Source organism: Sinohyriopsis cumingii, chromosome 6, assembly GCF_028554795.1.
Source record: "Sinohyriopsis cumingii isolate HCF-2022 chromosome 6, ASM2855479v2, whole genome shotgun sequence".
Classification (NCBI taxonomy): domain Eukaryota; kingdom Metazoa; phylum Mollusca; class Bivalvia; order Unionida; family Unionidae; genus Sinohyriopsis; species Sinohyriopsis cumingii.
In genome coordinates, this window is record NC_142966.1 from 96,410,433 (window position 1) to 96,426,348 (window position 15,916).

The 15,916-nt window shown below is 33.8% G+C and overlaps 1 protein-coding gene across 2 annotated transcripts; it reads right to left on the minus strand.

Annotated features, from left to right (window-relative positions):
* Positions 1 to 287: 287 nt before the first annotated feature.
* LOC149797494 (uncharacterized) lies at positions 288 to 15,695 on the minus strand. Of its 2 annotated transcripts, XM_089962308.1 has the most exons (6): positions 15,566 to 15,675; positions 11,904 to 11,996; positions 9,554 to 9,711; positions 8,797 to 8,866; positions 7,516 to 7,561; positions 288 to 4,955 (listed from the first exon to the last, which is right to left on the minus strand). In XM_089962308.1, exons 3-6 carry the CDS (start codon positions 9,705 to 9,707, stop codon positions 4,629 to 4,631), a joined length of 597 nt encoding a protein of 198 aa, XP_089818434.1. In that variant the 5' UTR covers positions 9,708 to 9,711; positions 11,904 to 11,996; positions 15,566 to 15,675; the 3' UTR covers positions 288 to 4,628. The 2 variants fall into 2 exon arrangements, with proteins under 2 accessions (XP_089818434.1, XP_089818435.1); XM_089962309.1 differs by lacking the exon at positions 11,904 to 11,996 and having other exon boundaries at positions 15,566 to 15,695.
* Positions 15,696 to 15,916: the final 221 nt, after the last annotated feature.

Below are 15,916 nucleotides of genomic sequence, written 5' to 3' on the forward strand. Positions count from 1 at the left end.
TTCAATGTAAATATATGATGAAAACATTTCAGATCCATCATCTTAAATGGAATCATTATTTATCATTACATGTATTTATAAAATCTGGTATTTTGTCTGAACTGAATCCAGAAAAATTGTTTTCACTTCCAGACAAATCATTGCATAACAGACAAGGACAAAATTGATAAGATGAAATCAAGGAACTCCCTTTGTAAAATACAGAATTTAACTTCTGTATCATATTTGATATGATTTGATTGAAAATTATGCATACTGAAATGAATGGAAGAAATTGACAACACACATTCTTAATTTTTATTTTTATTTTTATTTGCCCCACAATTATGGCCGATTTTGTGTTTTAAACACCTTAAAAAGTCATAATACATAACAATGTATGGAAGAAGACTTGCCGTATTAGCTGTGCAATCTAAAAATGTGATTCTTAGCATAAAGAACATAATAGCATTATGAACTGATACTATTAATGCAAACTTCAGCATCATACATGTATTTGGAAAACATTATACTTACTAAGTAATTTACATATGTGAAAAGGCCATAATCGTTCTATCGAATTGAGGTAATACCATTGGCAAATATTGTCATTTTGGATGTGGCCTTGGAAAACCCCTTAAGGTATAATTTGTCGGTTACATTTATATTTATATGGTATAATATTAGGAAATACATCATTAAAACTGGATGTTAGTAAAGATGATTTATTAGTTTTTACCTGCATTTGTTTACCATGCGGTGAATCAACATTTAACTGGAAGATATTACCTATTCATAGTATATACTGTGCAAAGCGTAGAAATGCATGGGGGGGGGGGTAAAAGCGTAGTTATGCATAGATGGGGGGCAAAGGTAAAGGCGTAGAAAAGTGTACCTTGGGAGTAAAGGGTTAATACATCAATGACACTTTTCTCTCAGATTACAAATTAAAATTAGTTGCTAATAATATGTACAAAACATCTAGATAATTTCCACCAATTCATCTTCGCTAGACAAGGTTCCGATACATTAACTCTACACATTGGCAGATTAAGCAGATATTTTTGAGCATTGTCCTAGTGACACCTATTGGATTTCATGAGTAGCCTCCTCTAGTATGTCATGCCAACTAACCAACAGTGTGTAATAGTGGTGCATTGTACGTCTGCCGAGAATGGTTGATACATTTGATATGTTTAATACTAAAAGTTTGACTACACAAGAGAGAAGCCATTACAGGTGCATTTGAGTGAATTGTATTGGTACAAAACCAGACCAACAGTAGAAAATTGCTTATTTATGAGTCCATTCATGTTGTGTGCTCCCCTTGCCTTGATCATATTGTCATACTGTCATATTGATTACATGTGGTAAGAAAAAAACACAATTAACAAATGCATAAAAATGTATCAAAATATATTTATTTTTTAGTAAATGAAGTTATTTTTATACACTATATTTATAGGTTACTGCATTTGTATGGGAAAATATGAACAAGTTTTTCGGATGTAAATACAGTGGAACCCCGCTATAAAACAAATTCGGATATAATGTGGTCGTGGCGTGGCTCCCGAAATTTCGTATATTCGCACATGAAAAAAAAAATTGTTCCCAAAGTACATGAAATAGTGTATAAATAAATTATTATCATTATGGAGAGGAGATCGCGTATGGATTCCAATTTAATATGATTGTGGCGTGGTTCCTGAAATAGGGTGCAAAACGTTTATTATCATTTTGGGGGAAGAGTTTGCGTATAAATTTTAATATAATACAATCGTGGCACAGTATCTGAAATTAAACAATATTGCCAGGTCCTTAAAGTGTTATGCCAAAAACAAACATTATCGGAAATGTTACTTATTACTGATCCAGTAAAAAAAGTTGACATACGATATATAATATGATTGTGGCATGGTTTCTGAAATTTTAAATACGTGTATGTGTATTTTTCTCGCACCTGGAAAAAATACTTTTTTTAAAGAAAGAGAAATAGTGTGTAAAACGTTAATTATCATTTTGTGGAAGAATTTGCTTATGAATTCAAATATAATACAATCGTGGCTTGGCTTCTGAAATGTAACAATTTCACCAGGTTCTTGAAGTCTTATGACAAAATAAACATTATCGGAAATGTTACTTATTACTGGTCCATGAGTAAAGCCAGTAAGTCGTCTTTGTGACTGTCTTCAATTAATTCTGTATACCAACGTTGCTCAAACAATAGCCGATATGTGTTTCTTTAACTGCATACACAACCACTCAGCAGACAATGTGGTGGTTGATAAAAGTTTCTCACAATTTAATAAACATCAAAAAAGGAAAGCAGCCAACATGTTTGCTGGGCTCGTCGGTGTTATTAGACACAATCAGTTGACCAGTAAATTATGCCTGCTTTATTAGCTGGAAATTGAAAGGGTATGAAATTGTACAGGCGTTCAGCTTTACATTTTTCTTTAAAAAGTGACTCGTGACCAAAATGCAGGCTTACTGTACTTAGTTCTCGGGTTTTACATGGGTATGGTGTTTATTTATGAACTCATTATTAATATCCTTTTTTTTATAAAAATATTTTACCGTTATGGAAAAGCAAGTTCACAAATGCAAATTGTTCTCTGCACTTTGCGCCATGATTAGTATAGTAGTTATCATATGTTAATTTCAATATTCACAAAATCTGAAGTAAAAGTTACATGTATGCTGAAAGCATGTGTTGATTTGTAATTATTCTGTTGTAGTCGTTCAAACGAATAGGCGTACAAGCATTAATTACTGGAAATTTGCAATGGATAAATATACACGGAAATGCATATGAGATAATTTTAGCAGCATGAAATTTGTATAGACACCGTTCATATATCCTGTAACGTAATGAACCGTACACGTGCTTGGTCTTTCTTAACTTAATTTTGCTGTTAATTTTTGCCATTGAATTCAGACACATAATGATGTGTGACAAAATTATTGAATAGTTTAAATATGCATGCAATTTTTGCAAAGGAATTACATATTTTATGGATTAATTTCAAGCCCTGACGGTATGATATCAGATGGCAAGTAAACGGTGTTGATACTATGTTTATGCTATATATTAGACATTGAATTCAGATACAATAATCAGGTGAAAAATATTGAATATTATAAATCTGTGTGCAATTTTTCAGTGAATTCCATGCATTATAGATGAACTGAATACCATGACGGCACGATAGTAAACAGTGTTGATACCCTATTCATCATATACCGTAGACATGAATATATGTATATGTGCCAATGAGTTGTTCTCTCAAAAAAGTAAAATACTGCAAAACCCTGCATTAACGCAACCCCGATATTAACGCAATCCAATTTTGCGGACCCCAATTATCGTGTTATAGCGGGGTTCCACTGTACTGCACGACCTTGGGAATGCAGTATATCCATCCGACAAAATGAGTTCATATTTTCCCATACAAATGCAGTAACCATTTATTATATGCTCATTTTCTTATTCTACCTAATACTTAATTATATTAACAAAATACACTACAAGAAACAAAGTAACTGAATGTATGCTGTATTCCAAACTAAATACACAAGCGCATATTCATCATTACACAACAACATTATTACTGTGCACATAACTCCACCCAGATAAATTTGAACTTAGTCACATGCTCGACATAACTTTTGAAAGAAAATGACCTGTCTAGTTAGAATTGAAATTTGGAGTCATATTGTGAATGAATGCGCATTGCAACAACTTTTCCATTTCATCTGGAATGAATAGATTTGGGTATTTTTTTCAATTTTATATGTGACAATTCAACATGAAATACATCAGAATGAAGAAGCAAGGGAGAAGTGTGTTGACATCTGCAAATTTGTTTCTGTTTCTGTCACTGAATGTTTGAAACCACAATGTGGGGAAAATATGAAGTCTTTCAATTGCAATTATCAAAAAGATGTTATGGAATTTAATGCTTATTTCATTTTAAGTGCAGTAAGGAGGATGTAATTGCTCTTATATTCGACATTATAGTACAATTTTGAAATGTGTAATCAAGATGACATGGCTCATGTAATTCGGATTTGCAGAACTAAGAAAGTACATTTTGAGAGAATTCAGGATGTAAAACTAAGCATCTTGTTTTGTCATTCTTATTACCAGCTAAAGAAGACCGTTTATGCCTTTCCACTTGTATGTTATTTGTAAGGACCCTTTCTTGCATCTACTGTATAGCTAGCCAAATCCAAAACACTGTTATCAAAAAGTAACACAGAATGTGCCAAAGCAGCTGGTATGTGGCATTCCACGAAACATCTGCTTTATTTCATTCAGAAACAAATTTAATCAACTAAAACGTAAAGCGCCTACTATGCGAGTGTACATGTTCTGTTAACATATCAAAAGTGCTGGCATCTGCGTCCATTGTTTATTTACAATAGAAAGTAATTCCTTTATGCACGTGAATGCAATATGAAGGTGTGCAATATCGTAAAATACTGAATGATTCTGACAATGTAAAGTTAACGGAGAAAACAAAGAGCATATAATAAATACACTTATTGAACAGAACATAACATCAGTAAAGCTGCCATGAAATTTTTGTGTACATATTTGAGCATTGCTAAATCTTTCCTTTTATAATTTTTTTTCATTGGCATTATCAATTCTTAGTTCTCTGTCTGAGATTATACTTCCCCCTCATTGACTGTTTTTCATAGTTTTCCTCCTCATTTTCATCAGCATTATCATCTTTTTGGCCCACGAAGTCCTTCCACATGTGTCTTATGATGATAAGCGGTACAAAGATCCAAATAATTACGGGAATGACCGCAAAAATAAACTCCAGAATGGGATCGGCATTTTCCCTGTAATGGCTGTCCCCACCCCCAAGGTCATAAAACATCAAGAGGTAGAGAACTGACTTCCACATAGTCATCGTGCTCGCCATGAAGGCTGTCAACTTGGTTTCCTTGACATAACGTGAAGGCTACAAAGACAGAGGACATCAGAAATCGGTCAGAAATTATGGTGAATATAACTATTGTTCCTGAGAAAATAAATGTCATCCTGTGATCTTCCCTTTTGTTTCTCAACACATGCATCAAAAAACAAAAATGTCATTAATTTGTAACGATACATACTCAGCCACAATTACCTCATTTCTTTTATAATTTGCACTGTTGAATAATGAACAGTTACTATAATGACTCAGATTCGATGGTAACTCAAAATTAATCTACACAGTACAGGGCTATCCATTTAGTACGTATGCAAAAAATCTGGCAAAGCTTGACCCCTCCCCCCTCCCTGTACACATATATACTTTTTTACACCCTCACCTGCATACGTAAGCTTGACACCCCAACCCCAATTCTATAGAATGGCCTATATTTAATCCACGCAGAAACGATCATGGATTAATAATATTAACATGTTTAATAAAACAGATAGTCCACCGATGTTGAATGTCTGGCTGCATCAAAGAAATAAGCTGCATAACTTTAAAATGTTTGTCTAGTGCCCACTAAAATAAGCTGACTGTTTCAGTCTAACAGGTTACATATTAGACAAATTATTATCGAGGTTTCACCCCATCACCCCCATTTCATATGCATACATACAATATCAGGAGACCCCCCACTATATGCAAGCGTATCCATTTGGGTTATCCCCTCCCCCCTCCATGCGTACATACTAAATGGACGGCCCGTAGCTCACACCAACAAACAGCTGAAATCCTGATCTGTCAGCACATTATACAATAGCAGAATTAGGGTATATGCTCTTTGCATATGGATTGGGCCTTATATGTGGACAATGGATTGGGCCTTATATGTGGACAATGGATTGGGCATTTCATGTGGACAATGGATTGAGCCTTACATGTGGACAATGGATTGGGTCTTACAGTGGACAATGGATTGGGCCTTACATGTGGACAATGGATTGGGTCTTATATGTGGACAATGGATTGGGCCTTACATGTGGACAATGGATTGGGCCTTACATGTAAACAATGGATTGGGCCTTACATGTAGACAATGGATTGGGCCTTACATGTAAACAATGGACTGGACCTTACATGTGGACAATGGATTGGGCCTTACATGTAAACAATAGATTGGGCCTTACATGTGGACAATGGATTGGGCCTTACATGTAAACAATGGATTGGGCCTTACATGTGGACAGTTACATTAAGATGGCATAAACTCTTCTTAAAAACATATATTTCACTTACCATAAGATATGGTATAAAATGAACCCCAACCTGACTTGTGAAAATATTTTGTTTCTCTCATCACTAAAAAAATAAATCCACTTGTTAAAAAGTCTAAAAATGCACATACTTTGTGCAGCATTATTACTCATTTTAACTGTACAAAATTGTGTAGGCACAAAAGTATGAGTGCCCATAATGTTGAGTGAGCTAGAGATGTGGATGTTTGCTCAAACCTATAAAGTGGAAACTTGTATATTTTTTTATAGTCGTTACTGAAAAGAATCAAGATCAAACATTTTTTATAAGAAGACCAAGAATGAACCCATTGCTGTTGTAACCATGCATGGTATCAGGTACAAATAAACTCCTTATTCATATCACTTATGGTGAAATTACTTCACGATTTGATTTAATTAATTTCATATTTTTATCATAAACTGAAAAACAAACTTACTTGGTTGCAATTTCTGAATTCAATATTACATAAAACAATCATTAATTTAGTCTTGTCTCTGTTTTATTTCCTGATTTATTTAATTATTAAAAACTGTAAGGACGAGGTTGTCACTGCAATAATCGGTCATTGTTACCTAACCCACTTTTACATATTAAGGGGTGAGGACCCATTTGATTGTGTTTCTTGCAATGGACCCTTCACCGTGAAGCACTTTATGATAGATTTTTTATATATCACCAACCTACATGCAATCATTACTACAATGTTCAGCACATGAAGGAACTTTTTGATACAGTAACTGTGACTTGTGTTTTAAATTTCTTGAAGGACGTGAGCATTTATTCTAAAATATGGCCTGTGTGCTATCCTATTTCCTTCAAGTATTTTTAACCAACATTTGTACTGTAAATCACCTTAATTTATTTTTTTATTATCTAATTACCCTTTATACACACCTTTTACACACCCCATTGATTGGGAACCTTCAAATAATTTTAACATATCAACTTTTTCCATAGGGGAGGTTATACTTTTATTGCTCATTGGTAATAAATCTTTTGATATACTATTTTGTCGTATAATATTTAGTGTCACAACACAGCATTACAATTCTGGTGTGCCATAAAATGCACCATCAATGAATTATTAAAAATTTGAAAACTCTGAAACACTGTCACAAACATAAACATTCCATAGCATGTTCAATGTTTTAGTCAGGTGAGAAGGAAGAGATACTTCACTGAATGGCTGCGGATGATAATACTGTTAACAAAATATCTGCAATTAACCACATTCAACTGAAGTTATCGGGTAACATGCCCCCTCCCCAACTGCCTTAGGAAAAGTAAAATAAATGTAGTAACATACCAAATTTAAGGCAATGATGTTCAGTACAATTTCCACATAGTTACATCTGAAAATAGATAATAACATAATAAAAAAATATGCAAGAGACTTTAAATAATAAAATATGCAAGAGACTTTTAAATAATAAAATATGCAAGAGACTTTAAATAATAAAATATGCAAGAGACTTTAAATAATAAAATATGCAAGAGACTTTAAATAATAAAATATGCAAGAGACTTTTAAATAATTAAATATGTAAGAGACTTTTAAAAAATAAAATATGCAAGAGACTTTTAAATAATAAAATATGCAAGAGACTTTTAAATAATAAAATATGCAAGAGACTTTAAATAATAAAATATGCAAGAGACTTTAAATAATAAAAAATGCAGCAGACTTTTTAATTTATTTGGATATTTTTCTTTATGAGAGAGAAAGATATAGAGTTTATAAGACAGTATTTAATCACATGACTACTGTGTTATTTAAGTTCCTGTATCCATATCACAAGTTTTCGAGAGTATAAACAACACCTCATGAAGTTATAAATGACGACATGACATCTTATTAAGAAAAGAAATAAAGAAAAAGGCATCTGAATATATTTCAGAGCCAATACACTTCATTAATTTGTGACTGTGTCAAAAGAAAATTTATTTTTTCTGTCATGTGATGAATATAGTCATACATTTTGTTCATTTTAAAATGAACATTAAGAAACTCATCAAATAAGTTTCCTAAATTTCATTTGAAATGAGCACCTGAATAATATTCCAATGCAAAATAATAAGTTCTTTGTGAGGTACTGAAACTGACCTGCCTGTGCAATTTTGTGTGTGTGTCAGGTGGAAGAATGTTGGTAAAAATGACAGAATTGGCATAAAAGAAATGCTAAGATTTCAGAGTCCATTCAACAATTGTTGGCCAGATTATTACTACAATCAACATAATAATAATCACAGGAAAAAAGCTTCAGTCAGGGGCACCCGCATAATTATTTTCGGGGGGGGGGGGGAATGGCGACATGTAGTGGTCAGCTATTAATTTTATGGATGTGGGCCAAAACATATTTTGAGCATAATCCCACCACCACTTTGCCTCTATGTGTGGGTGCCCATGGTTTCAGTGGACAACACAACACACCTCTCCCTCCTCCCCCCTTCTCCCCTCTGTTGTGCAAGTACTGTACCAGTGGGAAATGAAATCATGTGTGTGGAATTTGCTTCCATACATGACCTTTTACTTTATATGTCTTTTCAGAAAAGGAATGCCAATAACATGCATTCATTAGATACTTACAAGCCCTGTGACAATGAAAAGGAATCTGTGGCATCACCATAGCGACGATCTACCATTATGTAGTACTTGTCTGTTTTTATATATAAAAAAATATAAACATAGTAATAGGTGCAAAAGTAGTAGAGAATTCAAAACAATGAGATAAAAATATTGCACAAGTAAGAAAAACAAAATTTATCAATCAAATTTTATTTATCAAACACTTCAAGTGTCGCATCGTTTGCAAGTCATTCTGGCTATAAAGCAAACATTACGTAAAATCTCAAAAGGGCCAACTGAAAATGACTCTCCAAAATGCTTTCTTCAGATTGTATTATTGAACCTCAAATACACGAGTTCAAGCCTAAAAGAATACAAAATATTTTCATGTTATGGCCCTGTTGGGTTATAAAAACTTGTTCTGTGTCATGGAAAACTAAATTATGTGTAATGGTAATTGAATAAATGTGTTACAGAGACCTTACGATTAAAGGCATTGCCTGATTCTTAAGTTTGCATCATTTTATTGGAATCTGCAGAAATAATACTATATATATATATTTAATGGTTCTGAAGAAATTCATACTTCACAAAACCTCATGGGGGCAGTAAAGTTAATAAACTAACTACCCATCCAACCATTTAAACCATATCACTTTGAATAAGAAAAAAGAACAACATATGACATAAACTAAAACAAAAAACGGAAGAAGAAAAAAAAAATAAAAGGTAATAAAATAAGGATGATTTCTCTTTCCAGTGAAAAAGTGTTACTCACATGGGTTGAATAATGTAGCAAGTATTCCTCCAGTGCCCGGCAGTGTATAGGGTCGGAAGACACAAAATGTGGCATCAAAAAACACAACTACCGAACTAATCCAAAACCAGATCCTGACCCATCTTGGCAGGGATGAGAATTCTGTACCTGCCATACCTCTGCAGTAAATATTAATGAAATAAATAAAATGACTCAAATATCACTTATGCCAATAATTTTCTAATATTGGCCATTGTACAGCATGTATACAATCAAAAGTTTTCAGTGAAATGGTTGATTTTTCTGTTATTCTTTATGTTAATGTTCTACAATTTGTTTAATTTTATTTGGCCCTATGCTTTCTCTCAAAATAGTTGCTGTTCAACTGAAATTTGCAATGACATTTTGTGAACAATGACATCTGAGAGGGAGTCAGTGTGGAAGCCTGAATAGAGGTTCAGAATTTCCATTATCCAAACTGAATGAAAGAAGATACTTCCAAAAAATCATCCACTTTGTTTCCCTTTTCTCTGAAGAAGAAAAAACTTTCCCTTCATGTTGCCTCCTGAAAATAAATGACTGGTCCATCCAAACCTGTTAGAAAGTAACCTTTTTACATCAGAAACAGATTTTCAAACTTTGAAACTTGAACTGAAAGAATTCTTTATATTGGATTTATTCGGATAATAGTTTGATATGACTCCATGGTCTTAAACTAAGTAACAGAAAAGAGAGAAAAGCAACAAGTTTAGTAAAATTCAACACATAATTTATTTCCCAAGATTACAAAGTGAAAATTCAAAATGAACTTATGGTAATGCTAATTAAATCCCAAATAGTTCTAAAAGATTTATCACAAGTCCAGGAGTATTCCCAATAAGTTCCAACATTGAAAGTGTTGATCTGCCTATATTCTCAAATTTACTAATGTGTATTGTGGCGATATGCTATCAGTCTTTTGCTGTATCACAATATTTCAAAGATGTTCTTGCCTGAAATGACTATGATACTCTTGTCTGAAATCACTATAATCACAAATTAATGTTCTAGTCCAGGAATATCATAGATGAGCACTTTGTACTTCCAGTGAATAATAATCTGAATAAATAACTCCACCCAATGAAATACTGAACAGAGCAATAAGACTGATTTTGTCTCTGATGCTAAATGCAAAAGTGATTAATTTCTCAAGTTAACAAGTTGATAAACCCCTCTCTCTGACCTATATCGCAATTACCATTTTCTAAAAATATTCTATCAGTTAATAGTTGGTGCCAATCTTATTTGGTTACCAAGAGAGATTGATAAAAAATTAATGTCAGAAAGTTTCTGAGCTTTGTATCCATCCACCCGTGTCACAATTGATGGACTTTTACTGAGATAAGAACTCGACAACCTTTGTCCCGTGTACCAAAATCCCACCCATTTTCGAATTACAAAAATGCTAACACATTTAAATGTCTTCTGGGTATTGCACCTCATGGAGCAATAACTTTCATATTTTTACTTTTGTTATGGTTGTATGTCTGATGTGGAAATTGAAAAATCTTGTTTACTTGACCTTCTAGAACCAGGGGATGATGTCATGACAGACAAAGGTTTCACTCTTTGTACAACTTTGGTTGAAAAGGGTATTACACTGAATAAACCTGATTTTCTAAGTAGTAAAAAGCAGTTTAGTATTGGCGAAATGTAAAAAACTGAGCAAATTGCACAACTTAGGATTTACATTTAACGTATGAACACACGCATAAAAGATCAGTTATTTGATTTGAATATTCCCCTTTCACTAATAGGTTAAAAAAAAAACTTTGGCATGTTGCCTGTTTGCTTGCAAATTGTACAGGTCCCATTGTGCAAGCATAGTCAAATGTTGGATCTCTGTGCAAGCATGGTCAAATGTTGGACCTTAAAGATCCCTGTTACAGATAATAACTGAAATAAAAGTCACACAATTTGTCTTTTACTCATTTTGCCCCTAACTCTTTGATTTGAACTGTTGTACAATTTTATTGGTAAATTTTGTATCATAAAACTGAGAGCTGTTCAACATGAAGAAGTCATCAACGCCATTCATATGTACATTTTCTAACCTTAATCTAGCCTGGAGATCTGAAACTTGATCAAGTTACTTGGATTATGTTAAACTGGCAATTATCTTTGGCGGAAATGATATGGAGAGATATTATATTGGACAGATTGGTCAGGAAGTAATATATATATAAAATGAAATCTCTCATCACATCACATTTTGTTTAGGGGTGAGGTGTAATAGCTTAAACAAAGGGAAAGAAAAGGAGTGCAAAGCAAAATGTAGTAGTGAAACAAATATTTCTAATAATATAGTGTCCATAAGGAAAACAACACTTACTTCTTAGATCTTAGATGTATCCTTCAATGAAATACTTCAATCCCTTGTTCATGGATTTTTCAACAGATGACATCTTATTTCCATTGATAAAAGCTTCAACAAATGAAAAGGTATGTAGCGGCACTAAATCTAAAACATTGTCACTGTAGAAAGTAGTCATAATATCACTATAGATGCTGTAGCAGCTAAGGTGGCTATGTTCAGTTAGCCTTGTTTTGAGTTAGGCATTAATATTCATGAGATAATACATGTATTAAGAGAGGTCTATGGAATTTTCCATTCTAAAGCATTCCAAGTTATCAACAAAACAAGGTTTATTACTAAAATTATGATAAAGAATATGGGATACAGGTATAAATAAACATAATTACCTACATTGATAATGATCCTAATATTGAACCCCCACTCAAAAGAAACATTAACTATTTACATAATGAAAACATCAATATCCCTAGTCAGGAATAAAGTGAACTTGATTTTGGACAAGGTCAAGTCCAAAATACAATTATACGTAACATACAATCATGGAGAGAAAAAAACTAACAGACAATACAAATTAAATATGTTGTGGTTTTCCACAGGGGTCTGTTCTTGGACCTGTTCTCTTCATTCTATGCACTCAGCCACTCTCAAGTGTCATAGATCATCATCCAGTGTCTCACCAATTGTATGCTAATGACACCCAAATATACAAATCTAGCAACCCAACTGAAGTTGATGCTACCATCCAAGGTGTAGAGAGGTGCATTTCTGATGTGAAATCATGGACGACATGTAACAAGCTGCAGATGAATGATGATAAAACTGAGGCCATTCTCATCACAACACAAAGACTTTCTCATTCACATCCAGCAACACCAACATTAAATTCACACATTCAGTACGAAACCTAGGTGTTACTCTGGACAGTATTCTCACACTGCACCAACATGTCATGAACATATGCAAGGCTGCATATCTTGAGCTGAAATGCATCAGCTCCATTCGCAAATATCTTTCAGTTGATGCCACTAAAACACTTGTGTGTTCATTAGTACTTTCAAGACTGGACAATTGTAACTCAATTCTGTCTGGTTCATCTCAATATCTACTCCAGAAACTTCAAAAAGTTCAAAACACAGCTGCTTGGATCATGCTTAGAGTACCACAATCAGAGCACACCTCCCCCCTGCTCTGTACCCTACACTGGCTATCCATTCGATCCAGAATCAAACAAAAATTTGTTCTCTTTGCTACGTTTCACTGTCGGACTCTAGTCCAACATACCTATCCGACCTCACCCATGTGTACACACCAGCAAGATACTTACGCTTCTCTTCTAACAATTGTACAGTACTCATCATTCCCACTATGAAAACAAAGTCATATGGACAGCGTTATTTTGAATACCAGGGCCCAGCAATGTGGAATACATTGCCCACTGAACTTAGACACAAAGACAGAGTGATCCCATTCAAGAGTGCTCTCAAAACTCACTTATTCCGACTGCATTAACAAACTTGAAGTCCTAATAATGTTTCCTACCTTAAATATTTTCAGCATGTTTTTTTATGTTTTCTAATTTCATGGTGTTTGTTTTTGTAATCATATCATTATATATGTTTTTTATCTTATAAGTGTCGTCTAATGTTGTATAGTGCTTAGAGCTTCTAAAGATTAGGCGCTATACAAAGTCCTCATTATTATTATTATTATTATTATTATTGTTATTATTAAATATACATAACAAAATTTAAATATTTTCAAAATATCCTGGCATAAATGGAGATGACTTCTATAAGAAAAGAGGGTGCCTGGCTCGGTTTCACTCAACATCAGAAGTACATCCTCAACTTCAAATTTGGGAATCTGTATACAACTGAGTAAAATACAAACTCAAATATGGCGTTTACGTGACCATGGACATCCACACAGGAGGGGTTTGGTGGAAACTCCACCTCAGTTTTGTGCTGCACATAAAATAACACTTTTGACTTTAACTTTGGATAAATGCCCACTGATGCCCATGTGCATGTCGCTACTGTGGATGCCATTTAAAAAAATTACATTGGAGAATTTTTCTGGACAGGGTTATCTGCGAAGGACTTGAAGACAAGCTATGACTCAGAATCTAATATTTACAAAACATTTCATCAATATATATATATATATATATATATATACCACCATGTCAGCCAATTTTGCGCATCAGGTAACTCTGTGCAATGATACAACATTCCTGTAAACATTGGATCACATGGTTTTGGTCGAATATCCAATTTGTGTCAAGGAAGATTGATCGTCATTTAATTAAGAAAGTTATATTTGTAAAGTATGCAGAAATATCCCATATTTCTACCCTAAATGCAGATGAAAATGTGATTTTTAAATGTCAACATGAAGAGCCACTCCATGATGTTCTTGAACTTGTAACCCGGAAAATCCTATTTACTATGCATCTTTTAGAATCATACAAATAAATACATTCAAAAGATGGAAATGAATATATTAAAAAATTCTGCATCTTAATCAAAGTTTCCAAATTTTACAAGTTGTCCCACACATACAATATCGTCTGCTACCCAACTTGTCAACTTGCCACTAGAACAGGATTCTCCAGCATATAGTCTGTTTCTAAATTCTTTAGTAATTTTTCCCCATAAACATGACCTTGTAAACACATTGCATCCTATTAATGTTGTTTCTCTTCCACATAATAGCTATTGTTTTTAATATAAAATGTCGAACTTAACTTAAAAAAATGTGTACAAGATCAGTTTAGTTTGCTTAATATCTCGTCTGGGTAGTCATTGGAGGACAACACCACCACCCACCCACCCCCCGCGATTTTGCATGTCCTGTAAAATGTAAAATTGCTGTTGCCTATATACGAAAACTAACAAGCCCGGCAAGTTTGTCCCCCGCCCCCAAATCAAATTTTGTTTCTCCCCCCCCCCCCCAAAAAAAAGTTGAAATGACGTCCCTGTCTCTTGTAATTTATTGGCATTTTTACGTTGAATTTTGTAAACCTAGCTATAAACCTGACATAATTACTCGACTGAACTGCTGACAGGAACAGTCTAAAGTAATGTATTTCATTTCTATAGCCGGATGGATAAACATTACATCTTTTCAAAGCTGTACGCAGAATAAGCCGACATATCGCCGGTCATGAAAACACGGGGTTGGTATCCCGGTGTGTCCAAAATTGATGTTATTTTGAACAGAATATTTTGGTGACAATTGTTTCTTTTCAAATGGTAAGCATTGCAGTATTTTATTTTCGTCAATCGGTCGGATTCGGTATGCGTTTTGCTTCAATATTTGAGACGGAAACCTTAGGTTTAGGTGCGCAGAAATGCCCGACAGCATTGAATGAAGGCCCTACGTCAGTAAATGGAGGCGTAAGGGGCTAAAGTGGGGGAATTTGGTTATTTTCATTACTTAATGAATTTACCTAATGCTTATTTTCGCTCGGACTTGTCAGGGTAAATCAATCTTCTTATTCTGTAAACAGGAAAACAAAACTTCGCGTGCGGTCATGACTTATTATTGCTATGGCGACAATTGGTATGCGGCGTAGAAGTACGTTATAATTTAGTAAAGCTACACAGAGTTGCCAGTATAAAAGATACGAAATGCACAATAGACTTATGTTTAACGTATTTTTATATTTCATTTACCATGGATTTTAAGCCAACTTCAGAGTCTTCCAGTTACTTGCATCCAGACAACAAAGGTCGTGCCGTCGTCTTCGAGTTCCACTGGCTAAAATTAACGGTCGTTTACTCGAACGAGTTTACTTAATTAGAGTTGTTTCCCTTTGGCTCTGTGTGTGTGTGTGTGTGTGTGTGTGTGTGTGTGTGTGTGTAGACATGAGAGAGAGAGAGAGAGATATGAGTTTGATTTAGTACTGCTTTGGCTGTATCCTATATAGAGTCTATAAATTTATTTCTTGTCGTTTTTAATATTTTTTTTAATTCATTCTTATGTTTAAAATATTTACTGTTCAAATGGTAATAATGAAAATTAAG

Bases quoted from the DNA above. Each gene is read 5' to 3' on its own strand.
- LOC149797494 (XM_089962309.1), bottom strand. From the start codon at position 9,707: ATGGCAGGTACAGAATTCTCATCCCTGCCAAGATGGGTCAGGATCTGG. The intron at 8,867-9,553 runs GTGAGTAACACT...ATATAAAAACAG, and splicing joins TGCTACATTATTCAACCCAT to ACAAGTACTACATAATGGTA. The intron at 4,956-7,515 runs GTATGTTACTAC...CTGTCTTTGTAG, and splicing joins ACATCATTGCCTTAAATTTG to CCTTCACGTTATGTCAAGGA.